The following is a 22,850-nucleotide window of genomic DNA, read 5'->3' as shown; positions in this document are numbered from 1 at the left end:
AAAAAGAGAAAACAGAAAGACGAGCAAAGGACTGAATACACTGACTGGATACACAAACACATACCTGCAGCATCTTGAAGACTGTGAGGAGGCCTGTGTGTGGGAGGAGGGGGCCGTTGCAGACCGCTATAGTGTCTCCACACCTGAGCCACACAGAATGGTTGAAACCAGTTAATTTACTGGTGAGTGTTTTAAATCACTGGCAGGTAAGAAGTTTTCCTACGTGCCTGTATACTGTGACAGTGGCGCCATTCATCTGCTCTTCAGCAAACTGCAGCCTCAGCTTACTGCTCTGTAAGAAGAAAACACAGAAAACCGATTTTAAGTTCAACATGGACACGAGGACAGACAAATATCACAGCTGGACTAAAAACAGGAGTCACACTTAAAAAGCGAGTAACATAACTGCTATTCACATCCTATCAAAGGTTACTCAGATATGCTTCAAGCCAGCATGGCACAATGCTGCTACACCACCAGTGTTTTTTTTAAAGTGGAAATAAATATAAAATAACAAAACTTTCCTGCTTCCTGGCGTAATATAAGCTGGTGCATTAAAAGTGTGAGGAAGGAGCTTGAACAGCTATGCCACAGTGATTTGATAATTAAGACTTACCTCCTCTACATAAAGAATTAAAGAAAGATGTGTCAGCACTGAAAATGTCTGTCATCAATATTATATTATAACAAACAGAGCATGTTGCAGACCTGGAATAGCTCTTGGACCTCTTCTATACTCAGCTCCAGTCTAGAGAGAGGACGTTTGAGTGCTGCCGCCTCCTTACACCTCGCCTCCACATCACTCAGAGACAAAAAACTGTAGATGAAGTCACATTCAGGCAAAACTTCAGCTGCAGTTTAGTCAGAATCAGGAGCATGCCATACAGGTCAAACAGCCGGCACGAGTTACATAAGGTGGAAACGGTGTCATTAAAGCAGCACATAATAATGAACAGCTATACACAGCATGCATATAAATACAATTTAGTAACTAATTAAACTCATGAATAAAAAATATACACTTTATTTGAAAGGTCAGGATTTTTTTCCCTTTAAAACAAAAAGAAGCTGAAAAACTGAAATAACAACCATCATGTAACTACCACCACCTCTTTTGCGTTTGTGAGCACACAAAGATGAAGTTTTGACAGAGCTCATATCTGATAGATAGTAATCACCTGTTGTCCAACAGGTAATCACAGAAAAGCCCGAACTCTGATGTTCCTTCTCTGCACACCTCAGCACCAAACATGCCCTCCAAGACTCCACCGAGGACGCACGCCCCTGTTCTCCAGGCTGCCTGTGAAATCAAGGGTCGTAATGAGTGAGCGCCAAAGACATCTACACTGTACTTTTGGGATGGTAGATTAAAACAGCAAGGAAACACAAAGATGCTCTCATCCCACTACTGCTGGTCCCAGTTAAAGTGTCGTTTCAATTTTTGTTTGCCATGTTACATGGCATGTTAACATCTTTATTTATTTTCTAACTTATGATGATGCTGAATGAGGTGAGAAAATGTTTTTAAAAAAAACCTTCAAAACAAATTTTTCATCAACATCACACTTACAGGTCAAATAGGGGAAACTGCACATACTTAAAGGAAGTTAACAGCGGGGAACTGTGTAATTACCTGCTTTCCCTCAGTTGTATCAAACCCCAGAAGTTGTAGTTCACAGTCTGCCTCTAGGGGTCGTCCAAGCTCCCAGAGTTCCCCATTCACCTTACTCACCAGGGCTCCTTTCAATCTGAAACAACACGTGCAAAAGCACAGTTATATCACGACAGTTAAACATATTAAACCAAACAGTATAAACTGGGTACTTACCTCACACTCCGAGCAACATAGAGCGGTGTGGTGACACCAGCTGTTCCCTTAACTATCCGGCCGTCAACCAGCCGGATACGGAGGGGCATTTCTGTCGATTCAAAACGCTTCCCATTTCCACGTTTTTCCCTGAGAGCCTCAAAGATCTGCAGTCGTTCAGATAAGGCAGGAGATGCATTCACCTGTAAAGCAAAAAATAAAGATTTGGTTTGAAATTATTTACAAGAAGCAAAAGGACAAAAGAACTAAAATCTGAAGATGACAGAAAACCCGTCAAATAAGACCTCCAGAAATTAAGTGCATATGCAGTAAAGCTAAGAGAGACAGACAAGCATTTAGGATTTTAGCAACACAATAATATATTCTGAACTTATCTTACTGCCCCAACAGAATGAGTAACATAATGCAAAGACATACACAAGCATAGCCCCTCAATATGTTTACCTTACTATTTAGCTTACACTGCACAGACACATCACTAATATGCATGGGATGGACTAAATATTTGAAACACCTGTCAGTTTAACGCAGTGAAGGCTTTTCCAAACCAGCTGTAATAACACCTTAAGACAATTCTTCATCTATGAAGGGTATAAAGGACTACTTTATAAGACTATGGAGGTGTTGGCATGACATAATTAATGAACTGGAATGGATTTTAAACTTGTTCAATTAATTAATTAATAAGCCATAATACCTTTAATCACCATGGCCCCAAGGTAAAATTAAACAGAATTAACATTTTAGGAATAGCCTTAAAGAAAATCCAAAAGTTTTTACCCATGTATTATTATATCAGTACTTGTTTTAGTTGGTTATAACAAAAAAACAAAACAAAAAAAACAAAAACGTAGTTAACTGACCGTAAACAAAAAAAACTCTATAGACTTTTAGAAAAAACAAAAACTAACTTTTCTTACAAAATTTCCATAAAGTCCTCAGGAAGTCCACAAAGTTCTTTGTTTTAGTACTGAGCTGATTTGTCAACACAAAAAGCATCAGGACCCTTTTTTTTTTTTAAGTTTATTGTAAATGAGTCTTGTTCGTATTGTAATACTGGTTGTCAAAATCTTGTGTCAGAAAAACATGATTAATAATAATAATAATAATAATAATAATAACAACAATAACAACAACAATAATGTTAACATATTTATATCAGCGAAAACTAAAGAGAAAAATCCAATCTCGACAATAGCTGATAATTCAATATGAAATAAATATTTAAGTTGAATTAAAAACAAAGTTATAACTTTGCATTCATCACCATTTCCCATACATTAACAAACCGGGTATGGCTATCAAAAAAAAGAAGCCAAAACATGAAACAAAATTACGATAAAACCGAATTAAAAGCACATTAATCTTAGCTACCACACGACAAATGTGCCCATTAGCACATTTAACAGACAGGAGCATCAACAGCAGCTCACAACACTCACTGAAAACACTGCTGCTTGCTAACGTTAGCCTCACTCAGTGCACTGCTTTACCGCACCTTGCTGTACTTCCTCTGCGCGCAAAGGGTCGCACGAGCTGTCGAACGACAGGTAACAAGCCGAAGCAGCTGCGTCACCGCCATACCAAACACCCCTGCCTAAAACAACCGCTTCATTCACCATTACCACATATAACTGTCCCCTTCACTGCAAGCGGCCATAACACCGGAAAGCACGGGTTACTGGCAGCAGCGTTGACGTAAAGACTGAAAAGTTATGACGGAGCTCCGTCTCAGCGTGCGCGCTCCTGACATCTACGCCAGGGCGCGCAATTAAACGCAGGGGAAATAGAAAGAGCGCGATGGGGGAAAACATCTCTAGCCTTCAAAAATAAAATTACGCACTGTCCGGTCAGGCGCTTCAGACTGGAGTCACATATGCTGAAATTTACACGAAACAGCGCATGCGTCGACAGTTCTCGTTTGTGGAGAACACTGCAAAACGGTGTTTGAGAGCTTGCGTGCAAAACAAAGTAATTTCAGAGAAGCACCGACCTGCTGCATCACGACGGGCCCACAAGCTGAGCAGCAGAATCGGTGCTCTTAGCTTCCCGAGCCTGCTGCAAGTGTGCATCAGTTTAGTGCCCAAAGTACAAGTTTATTTTAAAACACGGAGGGAGGAAAGATGAATACAGTTTGACTTTCACCGAAAACCACATTCACTGCAGCTCTTATTAAAATAAGGGACATATTTTAAACCCTGCCCTCTACAGACTCGCTGTCAAAAGCTCTAAATAATTTTAATTATAAAACTATTCACTGGCCGTTTAATTTTGTGAACAGACTTAAAAAGCTGAGAATATTAATAAACAAACCAGCTGATTCTGAAAAGGAGCGTCATTATATTTTGGATTTAGAAATTGTGGGTAAAACAACCCAACGGAGAGATGAAGCGGCTTCATCAAGGACGACTTAAAGACTACAGCAGCCGAAGTACTTCTGCTCTGCCGCTTGGGGGAGCTACAGCTCTATGAGAGAAATCTACTGGACTTTACAGTGTAAATACAGTCCATTCAGCTTTAAATTACCCCAGCAATTACTTGGTGACATCACCTTAATTAGCAGATTAAACCATATTATAGGTAAGGTTTTAAAACTGTGTTTGGTTTAACATCATGTCCATGTTAAAATTAGGTAAAAGCCTTTTGCAATTAAAATGCTTCACACGCCACATGTCTGTTGGCCTCTATAAGGGCAAAAAGTCGATCTAGTATTTTCCCTAAAGGTTCAGATGTCTTAATAAGCACTGAAGACCTTACATTTCAGCTGTATGACATTTTAAAAGTTTTAGCAGCAGATTAACAGGAACAGGGGCCCTAATGTGTAGCAGAAAATATCCACAACAAGAATAAATTATCCTGCATCATGTTAAATTAAATGAATGTAAAAAATAATTATTTGCTGAACACTGTGCAGCCACTGTTTGGTCTTACTGTGGGCATATTAATTACACACTAGAGGTGAGTCATCACTCAGTCACAATGTCTCAAGTGAGCTCTGCAAATATGGTCCAGAAATAGGTACAGGGTTTTTAAATGAACTTGATTGTAAAGTGTGGCTTTCCAGCAACAGTGTGTGGTGTAGTGTGCAAGCTTTTTTTTTTTTTTTTTTAAACAGAATGAACCAAAACAACAACAAATACAGAAAATGGCAAATGGAGCAGACTGATTACAGTCTGTAAAGCAAAAGAAAAAGAAAAAAAAAGATTTGCCAATATGTGAAGGCTGGTTTAAGTCAATTCATTAATGCACTGAAAATGTTACCCCTCTAATAGTTTTGATCCTTAAAAATAATATCATAAGATATAGTTCCCCCCTTAAGTATGCATATATTCACTGTGACAAAAATAAAAGCTGCAGAATGTGTGCATGTTCATCACACCAGAAAAGATTGGACACTCAAAGGGCGGTGATATAGCATCATTGATGAGAACAGCAGTGAAAGCAGTTCAACTTATATATATATATATACACACACACACACACACAAACAGGCTGGTAGTTTTGTCAGTCATTTTCAATTGGTCAAACCAAGTTATCTTAAGGTCACGAGGAAGGGACGAGAAGGTGAACTTGAAGATGTTTTACAATTATTCTGTGTGCAATGTGAACACTGCAAACTGATTATTAGCTGCTCCTACATGTGACTGTGAAGATAACAATTTACAGAGGGTGGTAACAGACGTATAAACATTCAGGAAAACACCAGTGTGCCAACGCTGTAGTGACAAATATGCTTTGTGGTTACATTTGGGTATATTTTTTACACAATGTATTCAGAGACTTTATGCAGGAAGGTTTTCAGCATATTGATAAAACTGTAATTTCACCACAGCTTCAACACACACTTGAATCAAACACTAGAGATGTGAGACCACTGCACCTCTGACTTGTAGAGGTAAACTACTACCAATGTATGAGAGAGGTCAGTATTATGGAAACAATTTCTGGACAAGAGGGAGCATTAAGGCCATCGTGCTAATCTTTTTCTTCGTTGTTATTTTACCTCTTAAAAGTGGTGAGAGGTGCACAAGTGTTTTAGGGTGAAGCCCATGTGAGCACAAGGTAAGCACAGACGCTTGAAAGCAAAAGCATGAAATTAGCAATATAGAGAAAAGGGCCAAAACAATTGGAAGTATTCAAATGAACCATTTTACATGCAATCCTAATTAGCTTAAACACCATCTGTGGGTTCCTACAAATGGAAAAGCATCAAGTCTACCTAGCAAGAAAGCACAGCTGAAAAACAAAGGCTTTAAATGTTAATGTAATGGTAGCTGTGCAAATGCATGAGAACAATCTGAAAGGTAAAGTCAAACAGCGCAATTCAAGTGATGGATAGTGACCAAATAAAAATACCTCCCCCTCCCAGTTGAATTGAAACTCTGGATTTTATTCAAGAGTACATATTGAAGCCTAGCAAGGGTGTGGTTCAAAGTCTAATACTCCCTCCCATCCCATCATCCACTACCGAGTATCTTCATGACTCAGTCTAATGTGAAGCGCGCACAGGTAGACATTTATATATAGGAAATAAAAATGCATAATTATCTTCAGCCTCCTCTTCTGTGCGGTGGTTTCGCAAAAGGAGGACATAAACACATGATAGGTACTGGAGAGAAAATCTTCTGGGCTAAAGCTTATCCAAGGCCTCGATCACAGTAAAGACGGGGTGCGTGAACAACGATCACTGTCCTCATGTACAGAGATAATAGCTTTAAAAAAAAATTTAAAAAAAAAAAAGAGGGGGGGGGGGGCTATGTCAACTCAGTCTTTATATTTACAAGCTTAGAAATATACAGTGAGAGTGACAGAAGGGTGGAAAAAGGTTGAGCAGAAGAATATTATTTACAGCGGGTAGTTTGGAAATAAGTCTTAATCTCACCTGAAAAACAAATCACTTCAAATCTCTCTCTCTCTCTCATGGAAGAAGAGATTACTGTCATGAATTCAATCCGACATTTTTGTTTTACTTTGACATTTTTGGGAAATGCAGTAATTCTTATTCATCTGTTAAATATGATGCAGACACAGATGAGCTTAGCAGAGTACAAAGACTGGAAGTACGGGCAAAACAGCTTGGACTTCTTGAAAAAAAATTGTGACTTCTTAGAGTTGTGCTGTTGCTGTGAAATTTATCTCAGAAGTCACTGCATGCTCATTATCCCCTGTAAAAGGTCCGTTTTGTATGGGTGAAAGAAATTAGATGTTTTTTTTCCTGATCTAGCTTTCCAACTGTTTACAGTTTTTATGTTAAGCGTCATCTACAGCATGCTGGAGATGAGTGATATTGAGCTTCATTACAAAACAAAAAAGCCAACAAACGCATTTCCCAAAAAGCCAAACTACAGCCCTGTTTTTCCTCAATATCATGAGACCCATCTTTCTTTTATCCAGCATCTCTCTTCTCAGATTAAAATAATAATAATTAAAAAAAAATATCACACAGGAAAACTCTGAAGCCCCTTTCAGACACGCTCTCATTTTCAATTATCTCTTGTAACTTGTTCGCTTCATGTCTGAATAAGCATTCTAGTCACTTTTCTATAATTTTACTAAGTGGGATCCAGTACAGTGGTAATATTCACAATTGCGCTATATAACATAGACATCGTATTTTAACTGGATTAACTTACGTTTCCAGCCTATGAGGGAGGGGCAGGAATAGCCATCACTTGCTACAGCACAGACATGGACATAAATATAAAGACCTCTATTTTAGGGAACAATGGCTAAGATAAGTAATCTTCACAAGTCTGTGGATAAGACTTCAATGGATGCACATAATAATCCAGTATGGCAATTCCCATGTAGCTCGTGGTTATGTCCCTAAGCCATGAGGAACATTAACCTTAAAAACAAAGCGACCCATGTCTGAATGACAGAATGCCGTCACTGTAACAGACGAACGAAGCCACCAGCATGTCTGAAAGGGCTGAAATGTAGTTTCATTTTTCTTGAACTATTTTGCTTTTTTCTTCTTACAGGTATGCAATTCCTGCAACAGAACGAATGAAACTTGTGCACGGAAAATTGTTGTGGGGGAAAAAGAAAAAAGATTATTGGTTGTTACATAACAATCTGCACTATGAAACTGATAACCTCTTAGCTTTACTGTGCAGTGTTAGATGACTGGCTACCTGGCTGAAGCAAGACAATTTAAATCAGCTATTTACACACAACCTAAGGTAGTTTTAATTCAAGCTAATTAACAGAGTAAAGATATCTGGGCTCATACCAGCAGGGCTAACACACACACTGCACTGCTAGATGTGTGGCTTGCACTTCTCATTCAGCTTGTCGCAGATGACCACTTCAGTAGCGTGGGGGTAGGAAAGGCCTCTTCTGTGCATGCAAGGGACCACCTGTGAATGGAGGCCCGGGGCGCTTTCCCCCACGAAACCCCCCTATGGGTAGATCTTGATTATGCTGCTGAGGGTTTCGGCCTCGCAGCAGGGATCTCTGTGAGATGGGAACGGAGAGGATTGGAGGCCGAGGAGTAGGCAAGGTGAGGAGGGGAACAGGGTTAGGGTTTTGGTTGCGGGGCTGCCCTGGAGGACTAGCAGAAGGTTTCTGGAGAGGAAGGGCAGCGGACTGGGCAAGTGAGCGCGAAGGAGCAGTGTCAACTGCAGGGGAATTAGGTGTGGAGGGTGAGGTTGCAGATGATGTGGGAGAGGGAGACGGGGATGGAAGAGGTAGATTCAGAGGCTCCTTCACTCTACCCAATAAAGGTGGAGGAACACCAGGGGTACCTGGACGGTGGAGGGGGGGTGCATGGCAGAGAACAAAGGGCTCTTTTACTGTGCCGGGGCGGGGAAGCTTAGGGGGCTCGCCTAGCAACGATGACATGAGGGGTGGGGGGGCCACTTTGCCTCCTCTTGGCCCTACTCCACCTCTCTCTGCAGCTTCAGGTCTGACTGAGTGAGGAAGTGGCAGAGGCCGGTCAGCAGGGACCATCACCCCTCCTACCATGACTGCAGTGGGTACAGCAGGGTGAGTAGGTGGAGGGGAATGGCGCTGTGGTATTGGGGGTGGAGGGGGTCTAGGGATTGCTGGAGGTGTGCTGAAGAAGGGAGATGTAGGAGGAGGAACTTGGTGGAGGTGTGATGGAGGAGGAGTCTGGATGTTCTCTGTGTGGTAAGGCAACTGATACTGAGTTTGAGGAAGATGAGGAAGGGGCGGAGGGGGGTGAAGATGTGGGGGGAGTAGGAGATGTGGGGGAGGAGGAGGCATAGAGGGGGTCATGTCCTCTGTGCCCCCTGGGCCAATGTTAAGAGGAGGGGGGACAAGTTGTGGTGAGGGAGGCTGAGCTTCCAGGTATCCTTCCTCTTCATACCACATGGCTCCTCCTGGTCGACTTCCAGGTCCTCCTCCCCGTCGAGAGCCTCGACCAATCACGCGTATGCTCTCTACTGTCTTTATGCGCTCTCCAGTGAGCGGTCTATTAGAGTAGCCTAGAGTTTGAATGGGTGCCCCTTCGGTGCAGGGTGACACGAGTGTCTCAATACGATGGTATTGCCCCTCCTTCCCATCTCCACTTGGAGACATTTGACCTTTTAACTTGTCTTCTTTTTTTCCACACTGACCTCCTTCATCTGAACCAATGCTTGCCTTACGAGAGCCGGCACAGGGCCTCCTCTCTCCCATTGCTCTGTTGTTTCCCATCATCCTTAGCTGACTTTGCTGATCATCCTTCTTACCCTTCATGTCATTACTAGGAGAAGAGGAGACCAGCTTCCTCACATGCATCACTTCATTGTCTTTTAATTTTGTGCCGCTCTTTCTTCCAGCGCCATATCGGGAGGTGGGCAGGAAGTCTCCATCATTGCCGCTTCCCGACGGGGTGATAGCTGCATCCCAGGGTTCATTGCGGTAGGCTGTGGGTGAGAGGTTATGACCTCCAGATGAGCCCACAGATTCTGGCACACTTGCAGGTGTGTCCATAATCTCATCCTGGGTTGGGGTGCCGGCTGCCTCGTCTCTCACTGGGGTCCCATCCACCCCATCAGGACTAACATCACCAAGAGCGAGACTAAAACCTGGATTACCCTGCAGGAAACTGTTGATTTTGGATTCTAAGCTGGGGGGAGAGACAGAAGGAGCTGAGGGGCGAGGGGGGGGAGGTGGTGGAGGAGGAGGGGACAGTTGTCTCTCTCTCCCCCAGTCTCTGATTCTTCCAGGTGTTTCTCGCTTGTGGCTGTTCCCCAGACCAGCTTTCGTTTTTGGGGTAGTTGGGGTGGTCGGGGTGCTGGTGTGCAGAGCTTTAGAAGGTGCTGATTCTGGGGAGGTTCGTGTACCAGCAGCAGCACCAGAGGTGGTGTTAGTCACACTATGCAGGAAAGAGGACAAACCTGACAAAAACAAAGTGTGACAAATATTGAAACAAGGTCACTTCGTTAGTTATTCTTAAAGAAATTCAATAAGCCAAATATATGGATCTTACCTGTTGTGTTGGTTTTAGACAGAGCATTAAGTATCCCTTCAGGTGTGATATCAACACGTGACAGGATACTGGCCAAGGCAGGGCTTGGAGGGGTTCCTTTGGAGGCTGCTGATTGGCCAGATGGGGTTGTGGGTGTCCCAGGAGATGGACGAGGTGATGGGCTTGCTGCAGAGAGAAAGATCAAAGCAGCCCCAGAAATTTAACAAAATTATTTTAAATGTACTGAATCAAACAAAACGTCTTAAACTGGAAAAAATGTTCTGTGTTCCAACAATAAATTGAAAACAACATTAAAGTTAACCAGCAAGTATGAGCTGCATGGTCAACAACTGACTTTGCTCATTAGTCTGTTCCACAGAGATCCCCTGTTGTCCAGACATAATTAAAAAAAACAAATCATTGAGCTACGCTGGGTGATGTGCGTCTTCTTTACACAGAAAAATGTAATGGCGGCTTATTTGGAAATGGCTCCACAGATAATTAACCACAACCACTTTTACAGTTTCCAAGAGAGTTGTTCATGTAATGCAGAGGTCATTACATATTCCTGGAAATACTGTTAACATTGCTTCACTAACCCATTGCAGGCTCTTGAGGGAGGGCTAAAATGAGTGAGAAACATAAGCACATTTGTTGATAATTTCAATTAGCATTTCATATTTTGTGAGCACAGTCAGGGTTGAATAACATCTAGATTCAAGTCTGAAAAGATAAGTGATCAATGTAGTTAATTCTAGGACATTCAATTGAAAATGTTGTAATGAATACAGATTATTATAAAACAAAAAGTACAATCAGAAAGTTCTAGAATTAAGCACATGGGGAAAAAAATAACAAAAATATATAGTGGCAGCTGCCAGTTCTACCCTTCAGCTTCCTAGTAAATGCACCTATGCTATGAACTGGAAAATTAGGTGATTTTCAGATAACCTGACCACTGACCCTTAACCTTGATGTCAAGGTCACTGACATTAAAACTCATCTGAGCTTTTCAGTAGATGCACCTACAGTATGAACTCATTCTCGCGTTATTGTATTCACAAACTTGGGTTTCTAAACCACCTGCCCACTCAGCGGAGTGAGAATGAAGCTTTTATAGCAGAGAGGCTTTAAAAAACAAACAAACAAACAAACAAAAAAAGAACCTAAAAATATTCCTGGATTTAAAATCTCCCTTTCAAAAATCATATTCTCATCCATAGCTGATCATCTTTTAGGTCAGAACTTGAAGTCCAGGTCTGTCCCCTTAAACGGCTCCTTCTGGTATGTATGGCCGACGGTGAACACACCACAGTTCAGTTCACGGCGCTTGCGCTAATGTTTTCCTTGACATGCCCTAAAATGTTAGAGCAGAACTTCACATTGACTCTCTGAAGTTCACAGTGCACAAACCTGTAACTGTCCTGATCTTACAAGTTTCAATATCATAGTCTCATCACCACAGATGATGGCCCACAAATGATGTTTGCTGTTGATGTGGAAAGTAGTCTGGAGGAACATAAGAAGCTGATCTTAGAAGGAAGATGGCCTAAATTAATATCAAGTAACACTTTTAAAGCCCGTCTAGTCCTGGATTTTTTTTTTTTTTTTTTTCACAAAACAGAACAGTTTGTCTTGTTTTTTTAAATTTTGTCTAATAACCACCAAGCATAACACAGAAAGTCTTGTCCCTCTTCCACAAACATACCTGTATTCTTCATGGCGGAGGTTAGCGAGCTGAGAATGGAGGTAATCTTTCCCAGGTCCACCTTGGCCAGATTGACACCCAGAGGGGTGGCTGGGGTACTTGTAGGAGTAGCAGATGTGGGAGTCACTGGGGTGGTTGTGGTGGTAGTAGCAGAAGCATTGTTCTTAGAGGCCTTCGCAGGTGGATTTGGAAGCTTTGAAGGCGCATCTGACTTTGCAGCCTTAGACATGGCAGCGGCTGGCTTTTCCTTCTTATCATCTGAGAATGAAGGAAATTCAAAGAGCTCATAGATTCTCAAAATTGAATCACAAGTTTGCAGCTTTGCAACTTAACTTTCTAATGAATTAATTTGGAGACAAAAAATTATATCATAGCACAACCACAGATCTAGGACACTCACCCCCTGCAGTTGCAGCATCAGTCTCTTCGTCAGACATATCCATGTCCTCCATGTCTCTGTTGTCACTCTGCATTTCTCCTTCATCCATGGCCTTTCCATCCAGATCTGGATCGAGCTGGGCTCTGCTAGCCACCATTGCCATAAAGGGTGAGTCAGAGCCAGTGGGGGAGGGGGCATCTTCAGATGGTGAGGGGATGGGAGAGTCCTCAGGTCCAGGTAGAGTGGACTTGAGGGAATCCAATTTCCTTTTAAGACTGGCCACACGATTGGCAAATGCGTTGTAAGCCTGAGGAGAACGTCGAAGAGAGAAACAAAATTAAGCTCAAACAGTGGAATAGCTGGATCACCAATCAATGAAATAAATTAGTTTTAATGTTTTAAATACAATATTTCCACTTTAAGACCAACTAACTCTAATTGTTTTGATATCTTTACATCTTACAAAAGACAACACCTACATTGGCCACAATCTTAACTTCCTTGTACTGCATCTCGTAGAAAATATCTGCGTTTCCCAGAGCCTCCAGCAGAGGAGGTCCTGCTTTCAACTCTTTCTCCAGGAAGCTGACAAACTCCTGCAGCTTCAGGCTGCCATCCTCAAAGTCCTTGGCAAATTTGTTCCCCCCTGCCTTATCTAACACAAGAGACAGTTGACAAGCAAGCCATTAAACACAAGGTTTACTCAATTTTTAACAAGTTAAATCAGAAAAAAAGCTAACAGAACAGTCAGAAGGTCAGTGCTGATGCCGAATGCATCAGGGGAAAAATAAATAAATAACACACTTTTTTTTCCAGAGAACTGCATCCCGCTTAACAAGAATAATCCATTGACCTATCCATGAACCCTTTTCACCGATGCCATTCTCAGAAATGGTACATGGGCCTTTTCAGAAATAAGATGCAAAGACTTAACAGCCATTGTTTACGGTGTGTACTGGCTGTACAAGAGCTTTCAGCTGAGGCTAGAGAAAAACTTACCAGTACTAAAAAACATTTCAAATACATGTGGAGAATTCAAATCTCCTCCACATGTAATTTGTTTAAATTATTTCATTTATAAGCTCAGATATCAGGGAACTAAGCACAGTTCATTAGTGAGTTTTGCACTGAGATGTTTAAAACAAACAAACAAAAAAAACTCCCTGGTGATAAAGCTGAGCTGATGCATTTCAGAATGTGAGAACACAAATGTCTGTCCCAGTCAGACTGGTCATTACTTGGGTTTTTAACCTGCACTGTGGTTTCAGATTGTGTCAATATGCAAGCAGCACAACTAATAGTCCCGTACGTCCACCACAAGCTAGTGCTAATCACGTGTTCTGCTGCCCGCACACTACATCAGGGAGCACCCTCGCTTAAGAGAAGATAGATTTCTCTTATTATGAGCATGTCTTAAGCAAACAGTTTCCTTCAGTGTGCTGCATGTCATAAAGGACAAATGTTGAAAGATGAGACTAAATTTTTAGATTCTGTAACATAGCTGAAGCAGACTAATTTACAATAAAATACAAAAGTAAAAGCAACACAGCAAATATCAGATGAAAATGAATTGGCTCACTTTAACAAGTGCGACAATTTGAGTTGTTGATATGAGTATAAAGTGTTGTGACAGTGAGGGATGTGTTGCCTTGTAGAGAACTATTTTAAAAGGACTTTAGGTACAATTAAAGTACAGGTGTGTTGTCTAAAACCATCACAAGTCCATGGTTTTATTGTTTGTTTTTAACTTTACCCTCCATGCCCACACCAAAGGCCTGTAAGAAGCCAGGAAGACCCCTGCTAGTGATATGTATACTTGTTTTGACAGGCTATGCCAAGGACATAAAAATCCAGTATATTTGAGACTTAAGAGAAAGTACAGAAGACAACAGGTGTGCACTGATGTACAAATAAGCCCAGTGACATCTGACCTTTAAGTCTCTTGAGGGCCTCCGTGCTGCAGACATCCACCCGGAGAGCTGACAGCTGCTTTTCTTGAAACTCTTCTTCGGCAACAGCTTGCCTATATTTTAACAATTGTTCAATGAGGGAGTGGGGCTAGAAGAGAGAGAGTGCAGATGATTTAACATCACAAGATGTTGTTATATCGTGGTTGATTTTCAGGCTTTTTAGAAAAGAAAAGAAAAGAAAAGAAAAGAAAAGAAAAAAGAAAAATCCAGGAAAACACAAAGAAGGCCTACCGTGAACTCCGCCACAATCTTGGACTTCAGGGCAGCTTTGGAATTAGCAGGAGCTAGAGAGTAAAAATAAATTACTTTAAAAACACTGTAAGGTATCTGGAAATATTCCAAACAGACAGCGTTAACTTAAGGATGATTTAGTAACCTATGCCCACACTAATACGTTTTCAGCAGTGCCCACACTACCTCAGTATTTTAGCACCTCAAACGGACTTTTCGTTAAACTGCTGACTTTCAGTTTTCTTTGAACAGCGTTTTCCCACACACATACTTTATTCAGCAGCGCCACCAAGTTATATTTTAAAATTTATTGAAGCATTTTTAAAATTTATATTGCTCATCAATGTACAAATTTTATAACTAGCAACCTACAATACTCCCAATTACCAGCAGGTTGACCAGAGGAGTGTACTACCAAACAGGAATTGAATTTATTGAGGTAGGTCAAGGTCACTGAGACTTTAGTTTTTAGTTTGAAAAAGTTTCGGAAATCCTAGGTGACTATTTCTCAAGTTATCGCATTCACAAACTTGGGAGTTCATGTTGCCTGCCCACCTGCCCAGTAGGGTGCCGACAATATCCTATCAGCTTCTTATGGATGAGGGGTAAAAAACAAAAACAAAAAAAACTATTTCATCCATCCATCCATCCTCAGAGGCTGGGTTGCAGGGGCAGCAGCTTAAGCCAAACCCAATACCAACTGTAATTAATCATATTCTCCCATGTCTTCACAATGTGTCTTTATACTCTAATAACTTGAAATCAGCAATTTTGCTTCACTTTCCTTCGTCGTTTAAAATAACCATGAAGTGAATAACTGACTTTAAAACCAACTAATTAAACATCCAGTATTTACAGCATAATATTTACAGCATTACATTGAGATTGTTAATTTCCTGTTTCCTGCTACCAAGATGACCTTATAAATATATTTAATATATTTTAATATTTTTGAATAACATTTTCACCTTGTCATCATTTCAAGTAAAGAAAGTTCTGGTCTTTCTTTTTCTGGACATTGCTGTTCTTCCTAAGTAGTCATTTCTGCATCTACCATACGTAACACAGTCATGCAATAAGAGTTTCCTGGCATGTTAGTAAAGAATATATAGTTTGGTTTAAAAAAACAAAAACAAAAAAACACACTGACAAAACTCTGAAGTGACAAACTGACCATTTGCAGGTGTAGCCTCTTTTTCCTTTTCTTTTTCCTTTTCTTTTTCCTTTTCTTTTTCCTTTTCTTTTTCCTTCTGCTTCTCTCGCTCCTTTTCCTTTTTATTCAAGTTGGCTTTGAACTGGGCAATGACCTCCTCGGGATACACACTTCTTTCTTCCCAAATGGAAAAGATCCTTTCCACTGACCTGCGAACCTTCCCATCTCTAACAGAGTAAAATGATAAACAACACACAGACCTTAATACCTTTTCAGTGATAGGCATGACGGGTTAGAAGAGAAACAAAATGCAGTGATGGCTGGACAGTACCGTAGAACAAACACTATGTACTTACTTGATGAGCTGAGCAGCATTAGGAAGGACCTCTGAGAAGGCTGAACGAAAAACGATGGCATTCTTTCTTTTGCAGTTTTGTATCACATCGTTGGCAAGGTAGAAAAGATTCAAGCGGTGATTGTTATCAGCTGAAAAAAAGAAAAGCAGAGAAATAAAGGACTCAATCTGGAGTTTAGATCACTATTAGCCTATTTACACTAGTTTCTACTTGGTTTGACCCGATTCAATTTTGGTTGTTTTCCCATTGCAATTGAGTACAACCTGAGGTGCGTGGGGTTGTGATGTCATTTGTATGCAACACAAACGGCATAACAAAGGAGGACATTGAGGTGATGTACGAGTTTCCTCGTTGCAGGGTTTCAAAAATGGTGTTTTTGATTTTTGTCAAGGACATGCTGTCACGATTCATCAAGTTACACCACTGACTAGCCAGAGTTCAACCACTCTGGTGACTCAGTTACTGCAACTTTGCAACTGTTACCTTAACACAAAATTTCTGCTTTTGTGGAAACATGCACATCCAGTGAAAGCTGCTGCTGGATGTGAATGCAAGCCAACATTAGATACTGTGCTTACAGATGAAAGCAGTATACTTGAACGCCAACAAGGGAAAAACAAGGGGGCAGGGATAGCTCAGTAGGTAGAGTGGTGGCCCTATGATTGGAAGGTTGGGGGTTCAACTCCACTGAACGGCTACCCTGAGGTACCGTCCCTACACACTGCTCCCCGGGCGCTGCATTGGTGGCTGCCCACTGCTTCACTGGGTGAATGGGTTAAATGCAGAGGAACTATTTCCCTATGGGGACTAACACATACACATACACATTCAGTAATTTATTCAATAAACAACAAGGTATAGTCTTAGCCTCAGGAGCTAGCATTGCCGTCTTTTGCCGAAATGACTTCTGTACGTGTTTATTCACCAGTCTTTGAAAATTTTAACAAGCTTAAGTCAAAGTCTTCCAGAAAAAAATTCTTGCATGTATATCCAATTTCAAATCTCAAAACATTTAAAAAGAAATCAAATATGATTCAATTATTTTTCAAGTCACTTTTTAAATCGCTCCTTGGTGAATTTTCTGACTCTGCTAACTATCATCCTCCTGCTGAAAGGCTCACCAATTTAGTCAACTTGAACTTTTGGACAGATGACCCGTGAAAGCCATCTGCAGTCTACACCAAACATCTCTACTGTTTCTCTGGCTAAACCACAACATCTTTGACTTATTTTACCGCATTACTGTAAGAGGCCTGGAAAACTGGAAAACTTTCAGTTACCATCACTGTAGAGATACTATAGCTACAGCAAAAAGCTGAAGATCGTTTCTTCTTGTGATGGTCTGGATTAGTCAACTTATGCATACGTTTCCATTTCAAGAAGGAATACAATAGTGGCAGGACACAATGAGTTTTGCTGCTTTAGGGAGTAAACAATACTACTGGTTAAATTCTGGATTTTGGGAAATAAATGTATCTAAAAATATCTAAATCTCTTAATGTGTTTTTTACATTTGAATTAGACTGGATTATCACCTCAGTCTAAAACAGAAGCAGCCTTTTATAAACACAATAATCTACCAGTAAAAAATAATAACAATAAACAAGAAGAAAAGGAGGTGAAAGTATTTCCTCTGCCTCAGCTCTCACCTTGTTACCTTCCATTATATACAGCAAGCTGTGCCAAGATAACTTTTTGAGTTGCTGACCTTTTAATTAAACCCCCAAAAGTCAGCAAATTTTAGGCTGGTAAAACAAACCTTTAAAAACCTTTTTTAAGTAGTTTCTTAATAGCAATAATTAACATACAAAACACAATATTATGCATTTAAATTTAATTTGAAACTATTAAATCAGTTCCATCATAATATCAATTTTAAATATCAGTGAAACCTGTGGCACAACAGTAAAGACACAGTGTCAGTCTGTGACTAAGCACGAGGAGCTTGAGCGGCCTAATTCTCAACCTGTGGAAACTGAGGTTGTGGCTTCGTTAAATCTCTGCATGTGCATTCCCAGTAGTGCTGTGACAGCAAGGAAGGCGAGTTTAACCACCAATTAATTAATTATCCTTTCACAACCAATGCCGTGCATTTTAGGAACGTGTAAATTGTAGGAACAGAACTTAAGGGACAACATCTTTGTATGAAAATTAGTGAAAACACCCAAACAGCAAACAAATCAAATTTTAATTTGTGTGACAGGAGATCTTTCTTCAAACTCTAGGGCTGCTCGATTATGGCAAAAATGATAATCACGATTATTTTCACTGAAATTGAGATCTCGATTATTTGACGATATTTATTTAACAATAACAATGTATTGAATAATGACTTTAAAGAGTGTCAAAAAATAATATAAAATAGTGTGCAAATACTGATAACAGTGCAAATGTTTGCAATATAAAAAACAAATGAAAAATGTAAACATCTATGTTTAGTGAACTTTGCAGTGTTGCTCTGTGGTGCAGCTACGACACTGTAGCAAAGTTTACACACTATGTCTACTTGATCCACGTCTGACTCCGCGAACCCATAATGTTTCCACACCACTGAAGTTTTTTTTACCTTTCTTTTCAACCAACGGCAGTCACTCTCCTCTCCAAATAACTTCTGCTTAGCTTTCCGAGCTTCCCTCGGGTCCTCTTAATCAGTGGTCCCCAACCCCCAGACCTCGGACCGATACCGGTCCGTGAGTCGTTTGGTACTGGGCCGTGAGAGTTGAGGCTCAGGTGTGAAATGTATAGTTTTCAGGGTTTTTATTGGTTTTCAGCATTATTTTGTTATCGTTTTTATCGTTTACTCTGTTTTCCTGAGTCTTTTCACGTGTGTTATGAATAAATTTTCTTTTTTTCGGTACCGGTACTAGTTTTATTTTGTTGTATTTATCCGCGACACCTTAAAGGCCGGTCCATGAAAATATTGTCGGGCATAAACCGGTCTGTGGCGCAAAAAAGGTTGGGGACCGCTGCTCTTGTGACACGTGTTCGAAATGCAGAGAGGTGCGCTCGATTTGCCACACAGAGCAGCGAGAGAGTAAAGCACGAGGGAGGGGCTAATAATCGGCTCAGTCTTTTTTAATGATCGTTGAAAGCCCAGATCGTAATCGAGATTAAAATTCGATTAATTGAGCAGCCCTATCAAACTCCGCTCTAAATCATACATTAAAACTTTATTTATGAGAGACTTGCGTGTGAAATAATGAAAATGTCACTAAGTAGGACGAAGTATACATACTGCTATTCAACATCATGATGTTAGTTGTTATCCTTTAATAACAAGTATTGTTGGGCAGAAAACTGAGAAAGATTTATTTTAGAATCTATATTATGCATGATTAGACAAGATAAAGGAACAATGAATGTTTAATTAATGTAATACTGTTTCACTGTGTTCAATTTTTTCATCTTCTTTGTTTCTACTTTAGAAGTGATTTTCCCCCACTTGTTTTTAACTTTAACTGAATTGAGAATTTACTCAGTCATGTTCCTTTTGAATTACACATTACCTTTTTTGTTATGTCAAATTTATTTAAATAGCACATTTAACACAGAGTTGACCACAGTGCTGTACCTTAAAGTATAGAGCCCGCTCCCAGAACTACATTAAAATACTTTGTGTATTATAGATCAAGATGTGTGTCTATTCTAATAAACTGAAAAACTGACTATACTATAATGCATTAAATTACAATTAGGTAAAAGATACAGTATTAAGCCCAAAAGTTGGAAAATTACAACAACAACAAAAATACTCAAAGTCTACAAAACTTCAATATGACAACAAAGCTTAAGAGTTTAAAATAAGCAGAACTGAACAGAAAAGTGAGACAAAACTGAGTTTAAAAACCCCCCAACTAAAATATAAAATAAAACAGGTACCACAGTTTGACAGATTTCCTTTCTTAAAACTTGGCATAAAAACTGAATCAGCCTGAAAAAAACCCCCAACAAAAAACAAAACTCCACTGCCTGTTGTCTATGTGGTGCAGTAGTTGGTCTGAATTATCCATGACAGACACTTTTGCATCTAAAAAAAGGTCCCTCAAGCATTTTTATCATCGTCCACTCAGACCACTGAAAAATGTTACTCATTACATGTATTGTGCTGCCTCACTCAAATGAGTAGTGAGAGAGAACAGTTAAGACGGGTTGACCTCTCCATGACAGAGAGCATCTTTAGCATGGTTATCAGCAGCCGGGAACATTATCTCAAAGATAAGAGCAAGCCTCACTCCAGAGCATGTCCTCTACAAACGTGTATTTATGAACCGAATCATCTGTAAAATTTGGAAACTTGTCATTTTGGACCGGAAAAATAATATTTTTAATTTAATTTGAAGCTTGATTTGTACTTATGGACAAAAGTCATTTGGGTTTCCTTTTTGCACATTATTATTTTTTTGTTTGAATACTACTAGCACTTTAATTTGTATTATCTAATATTTTTATTTATTATTTTCAAATTCATATGTTTCCTGGGTAATTATTTTAATTTTCTGTGGGATGAGACAACAGGATGACAGTCACAGGTGGGCAGACTTGAGCAGGTGAGGCACTGGAGCCTAGAAGAGAAGGTCTGCCCAACAGGACGAGGAGATGAGAATTACTGAAATAATCATTGACTAATCAAAGAAAAACTGGAAGATTATTCAACTACCAAAATAATCTTTAGTTGCAGCCCTACAACAAAGTCCCTTATGATCAGTTTGCTCTGGTCTCCATCAGCACACAAAAGCTCAAATGGTACACAGCAGTTCATTTGTATTGTCAGCATAAGCTAATCTCATCATTGTTCTGTGGGCAGCCATGCAGGGTGGGAATTATAAAAAAAAGAAAAGGAAAAGAAAAATGCCCACATAGTAACTGGACTTAGCCACTGAAACAGAACGTCCCATTGGACAGATTAGCTTTCTAAAACACAGGGCCTGAGCCTGCAAAAGAAGAGCCTGCAGCAATAGTGTGTCTGCTGATTTTGTGTGTTTTCAGCACTTTTTTTTCTTTATTTATTTTCATACCAATAGATCACATGCTCAAGATTAGAAAACATGCTTAAATACTGATGGTTCATTTCAGCTTTCTAAATTTTAGTTCATGCTAACTTTCTTGCTGGAGTTTATGACTACTAGGGTTGTGCTATCATATATCATTCATGATAACACTGGTACAAATTCTGAAATGATATATTACTACAGAAACATCATTTGTTTTCTATTACAGAGTGTGCCCAACAACAGCATTAAGCCCAGGCATGTCTGAGAGTGAAAGCAATTGTTAGGATTATTAAGATTTAGTATGTGAAAAATTAGCTTCAACAACCTCCAACAATCTACAGTACTTTGCAATATATGCAAGAAAACTGTTTCCACTAAACGTGGAACACACACACACACACACACACACACACACACACACACACACACACACACACACACACACACACACACACACACACACACACACACACACACACACACACACACACACTTTTCTACTTGAAAAAAACAAAAAAACATAAAGTACAACAACAGAATGAAAGAGGACCTGCTAGCAGCTGTGATGCTTCAACCAAATATAAACAAATGTCTCCACCGAGCAGTGCTGGAACACTCGCTAGTTGCACTCCATATGACAGGATGAATATTACTTAGGCCGTTAAGCAGTTGGCTAAAAACCTAAACAGAGATAACATCCTAGGTAGAAAATATTCTTCAGTTTTATTATGCAGCAACTGAAGAGTTACAAAGATAAGTTTACTTAAAAAAATAAAAATAACTACACTAAACGTTAAGTAGTTATGTTACTTACAGTTTCCAGGAAAAACACTACCCAGGGTACATACGGGTTTACATGTTACTTATGCTGTGTCACTGGCTATAATGCTGCTACTACAATGACAGTAGCTCATTAAAACATTCCTGAAAGGTGCAGTGAACATTCCTGAAAGGATCAGGAAAGTCATCAACCAGGAACCAAATTTGGTTTGTGAATCTGAACAATCTACAACAGAAACAACAACACAGAAGCACTATTTCAATATGACTTTACCAGCACTTCAAGCATCTATTTCATTTAATCATGCATGCACCAACATAAATAAAGAAGCACAGAATATGTAGGGCAGTTGGCCTGCCTTGTTCTTCCCACACAACTCTACAAAGCTGATGAAATTTATTTACTGCAGGCTTAAAAATAACAATCAGCCCATAACCCATCAAAACCTATACAAATAAAGATAAAGGCAGCAAATGTATTTCTAATAGCAACGGATAAGGAGGGAGAGACTTATCAAATGTACTGTAGACACTTAAGGGGCACAAATTAAAGAAACGGGAGTGAAAAAACTAAAGTATATTGCAGAGACTTTGACTAGCTCTAAATAATACAAACAGGTGCAAATTTATATGGACTTGAGGGAAACTTTTAAAAACAGCATTACTACATTTTCAAAACATGATTCGGTTTGTTTGTTTGGGTTTTTTTTTTTTAAGCAAAGAATCAAAGTTTTCAAACACATCTCATCATCCATGAGAATCTGTCACAAAAAGCTCACCTAGCAACTGACCAAAATGCATAATCCTCCTCGGCTTTTGGGTGAGCTGTCTTTTTGTTAGCAAGATTACGCAAACAAACTACCAGGCCAAGGTGGAGAATAGGAAAAGGAAGAAGCCATTACATTTAGTGTTGATCTGAATTCGTTTCTTTAAAAACGCACGGTTTGGCATTGGCAGACAAGTGTGCTGATTAACTGCCCTTCCACTGAATTGCTCCACACTGCGATCCCGGCTGGTCTTATTAGATTTATTATG

The 22,850-nt window shown here is 39.9% G+C and overlaps 1 protein-coding gene across 5 annotated transcripts in view; it reads right to left on the bottom strand.

Moving 5' to 3' along the window:
- Positions 1-22,850, bottom strand: part of tars2 (threonyl-tRNA synthetase 2, mitochondrial) — a 31,214-nt gene that overhangs the window by 6,407 nt on the left and 1,957 nt on the right. Inside the window, exons 2-11 of one of the 5 annotated variants that reach the window (XR_013100830.1) lie at positions 16,045-16,174; positions 15,710-15,915; positions 14,536-14,588; positions 14,266-14,392; positions 12,814-12,989; positions 12,356-12,641; positions 11,956-12,213; positions 10,269-10,433; positions 8,064-10,176; positions 1,871-2,010 (exon numbers count right to left, since the gene is read on the bottom strand). Coding sequence is in view for 4 of the 5 variants with exons in the window: in XM_076890020.1 (XP_076746135.1) it covers positions 65-143; positions 228-292; positions 709-817; positions 1,179-1,300; positions 1,634-1,748; positions 1,829-2,010; positions 3,327-3,410 (756 nt within the window). In the remaining variant the exon portion in view is untranslated. Of the gene's footprint in view, positions 1-64; positions 144-227; positions 293-708; positions 818-1,178; positions 1,301-1,633; positions 1,749-1,828; positions 2,011-3,270; positions 3,293-3,326; positions 10,177-10,268; positions 10,434-11,955; positions 12,214-12,355; positions 12,642-12,813; positions 12,990-14,265; positions 14,393-14,535; positions 14,589-15,709; positions 15,916-16,044; positions 16,175-22,850 lie in introns of those variants that run through there. The other 4 variants (XM_014412094.3, XM_076890020.1, XM_014412093.3 and 1 more) reach the window with 4 other exon arrangements.

Source organism: Maylandia zebra, linkage group LG11, assembly GCF_041146795.1.
Source record: "Maylandia zebra isolate NMK-2024a linkage group LG11, Mzebra_GT3a, whole genome shotgun sequence".
Classification (NCBI taxonomy): domain Eukaryota; kingdom Metazoa; phylum Chordata; class Actinopteri; order Cichliformes; family Cichlidae; genus Maylandia; species Maylandia zebra.
The sequence above is the reverse complement of the archived record's forward strand: the minus strand, read 5'-3'. Positions and strand labels throughout refer to the sequence as shown.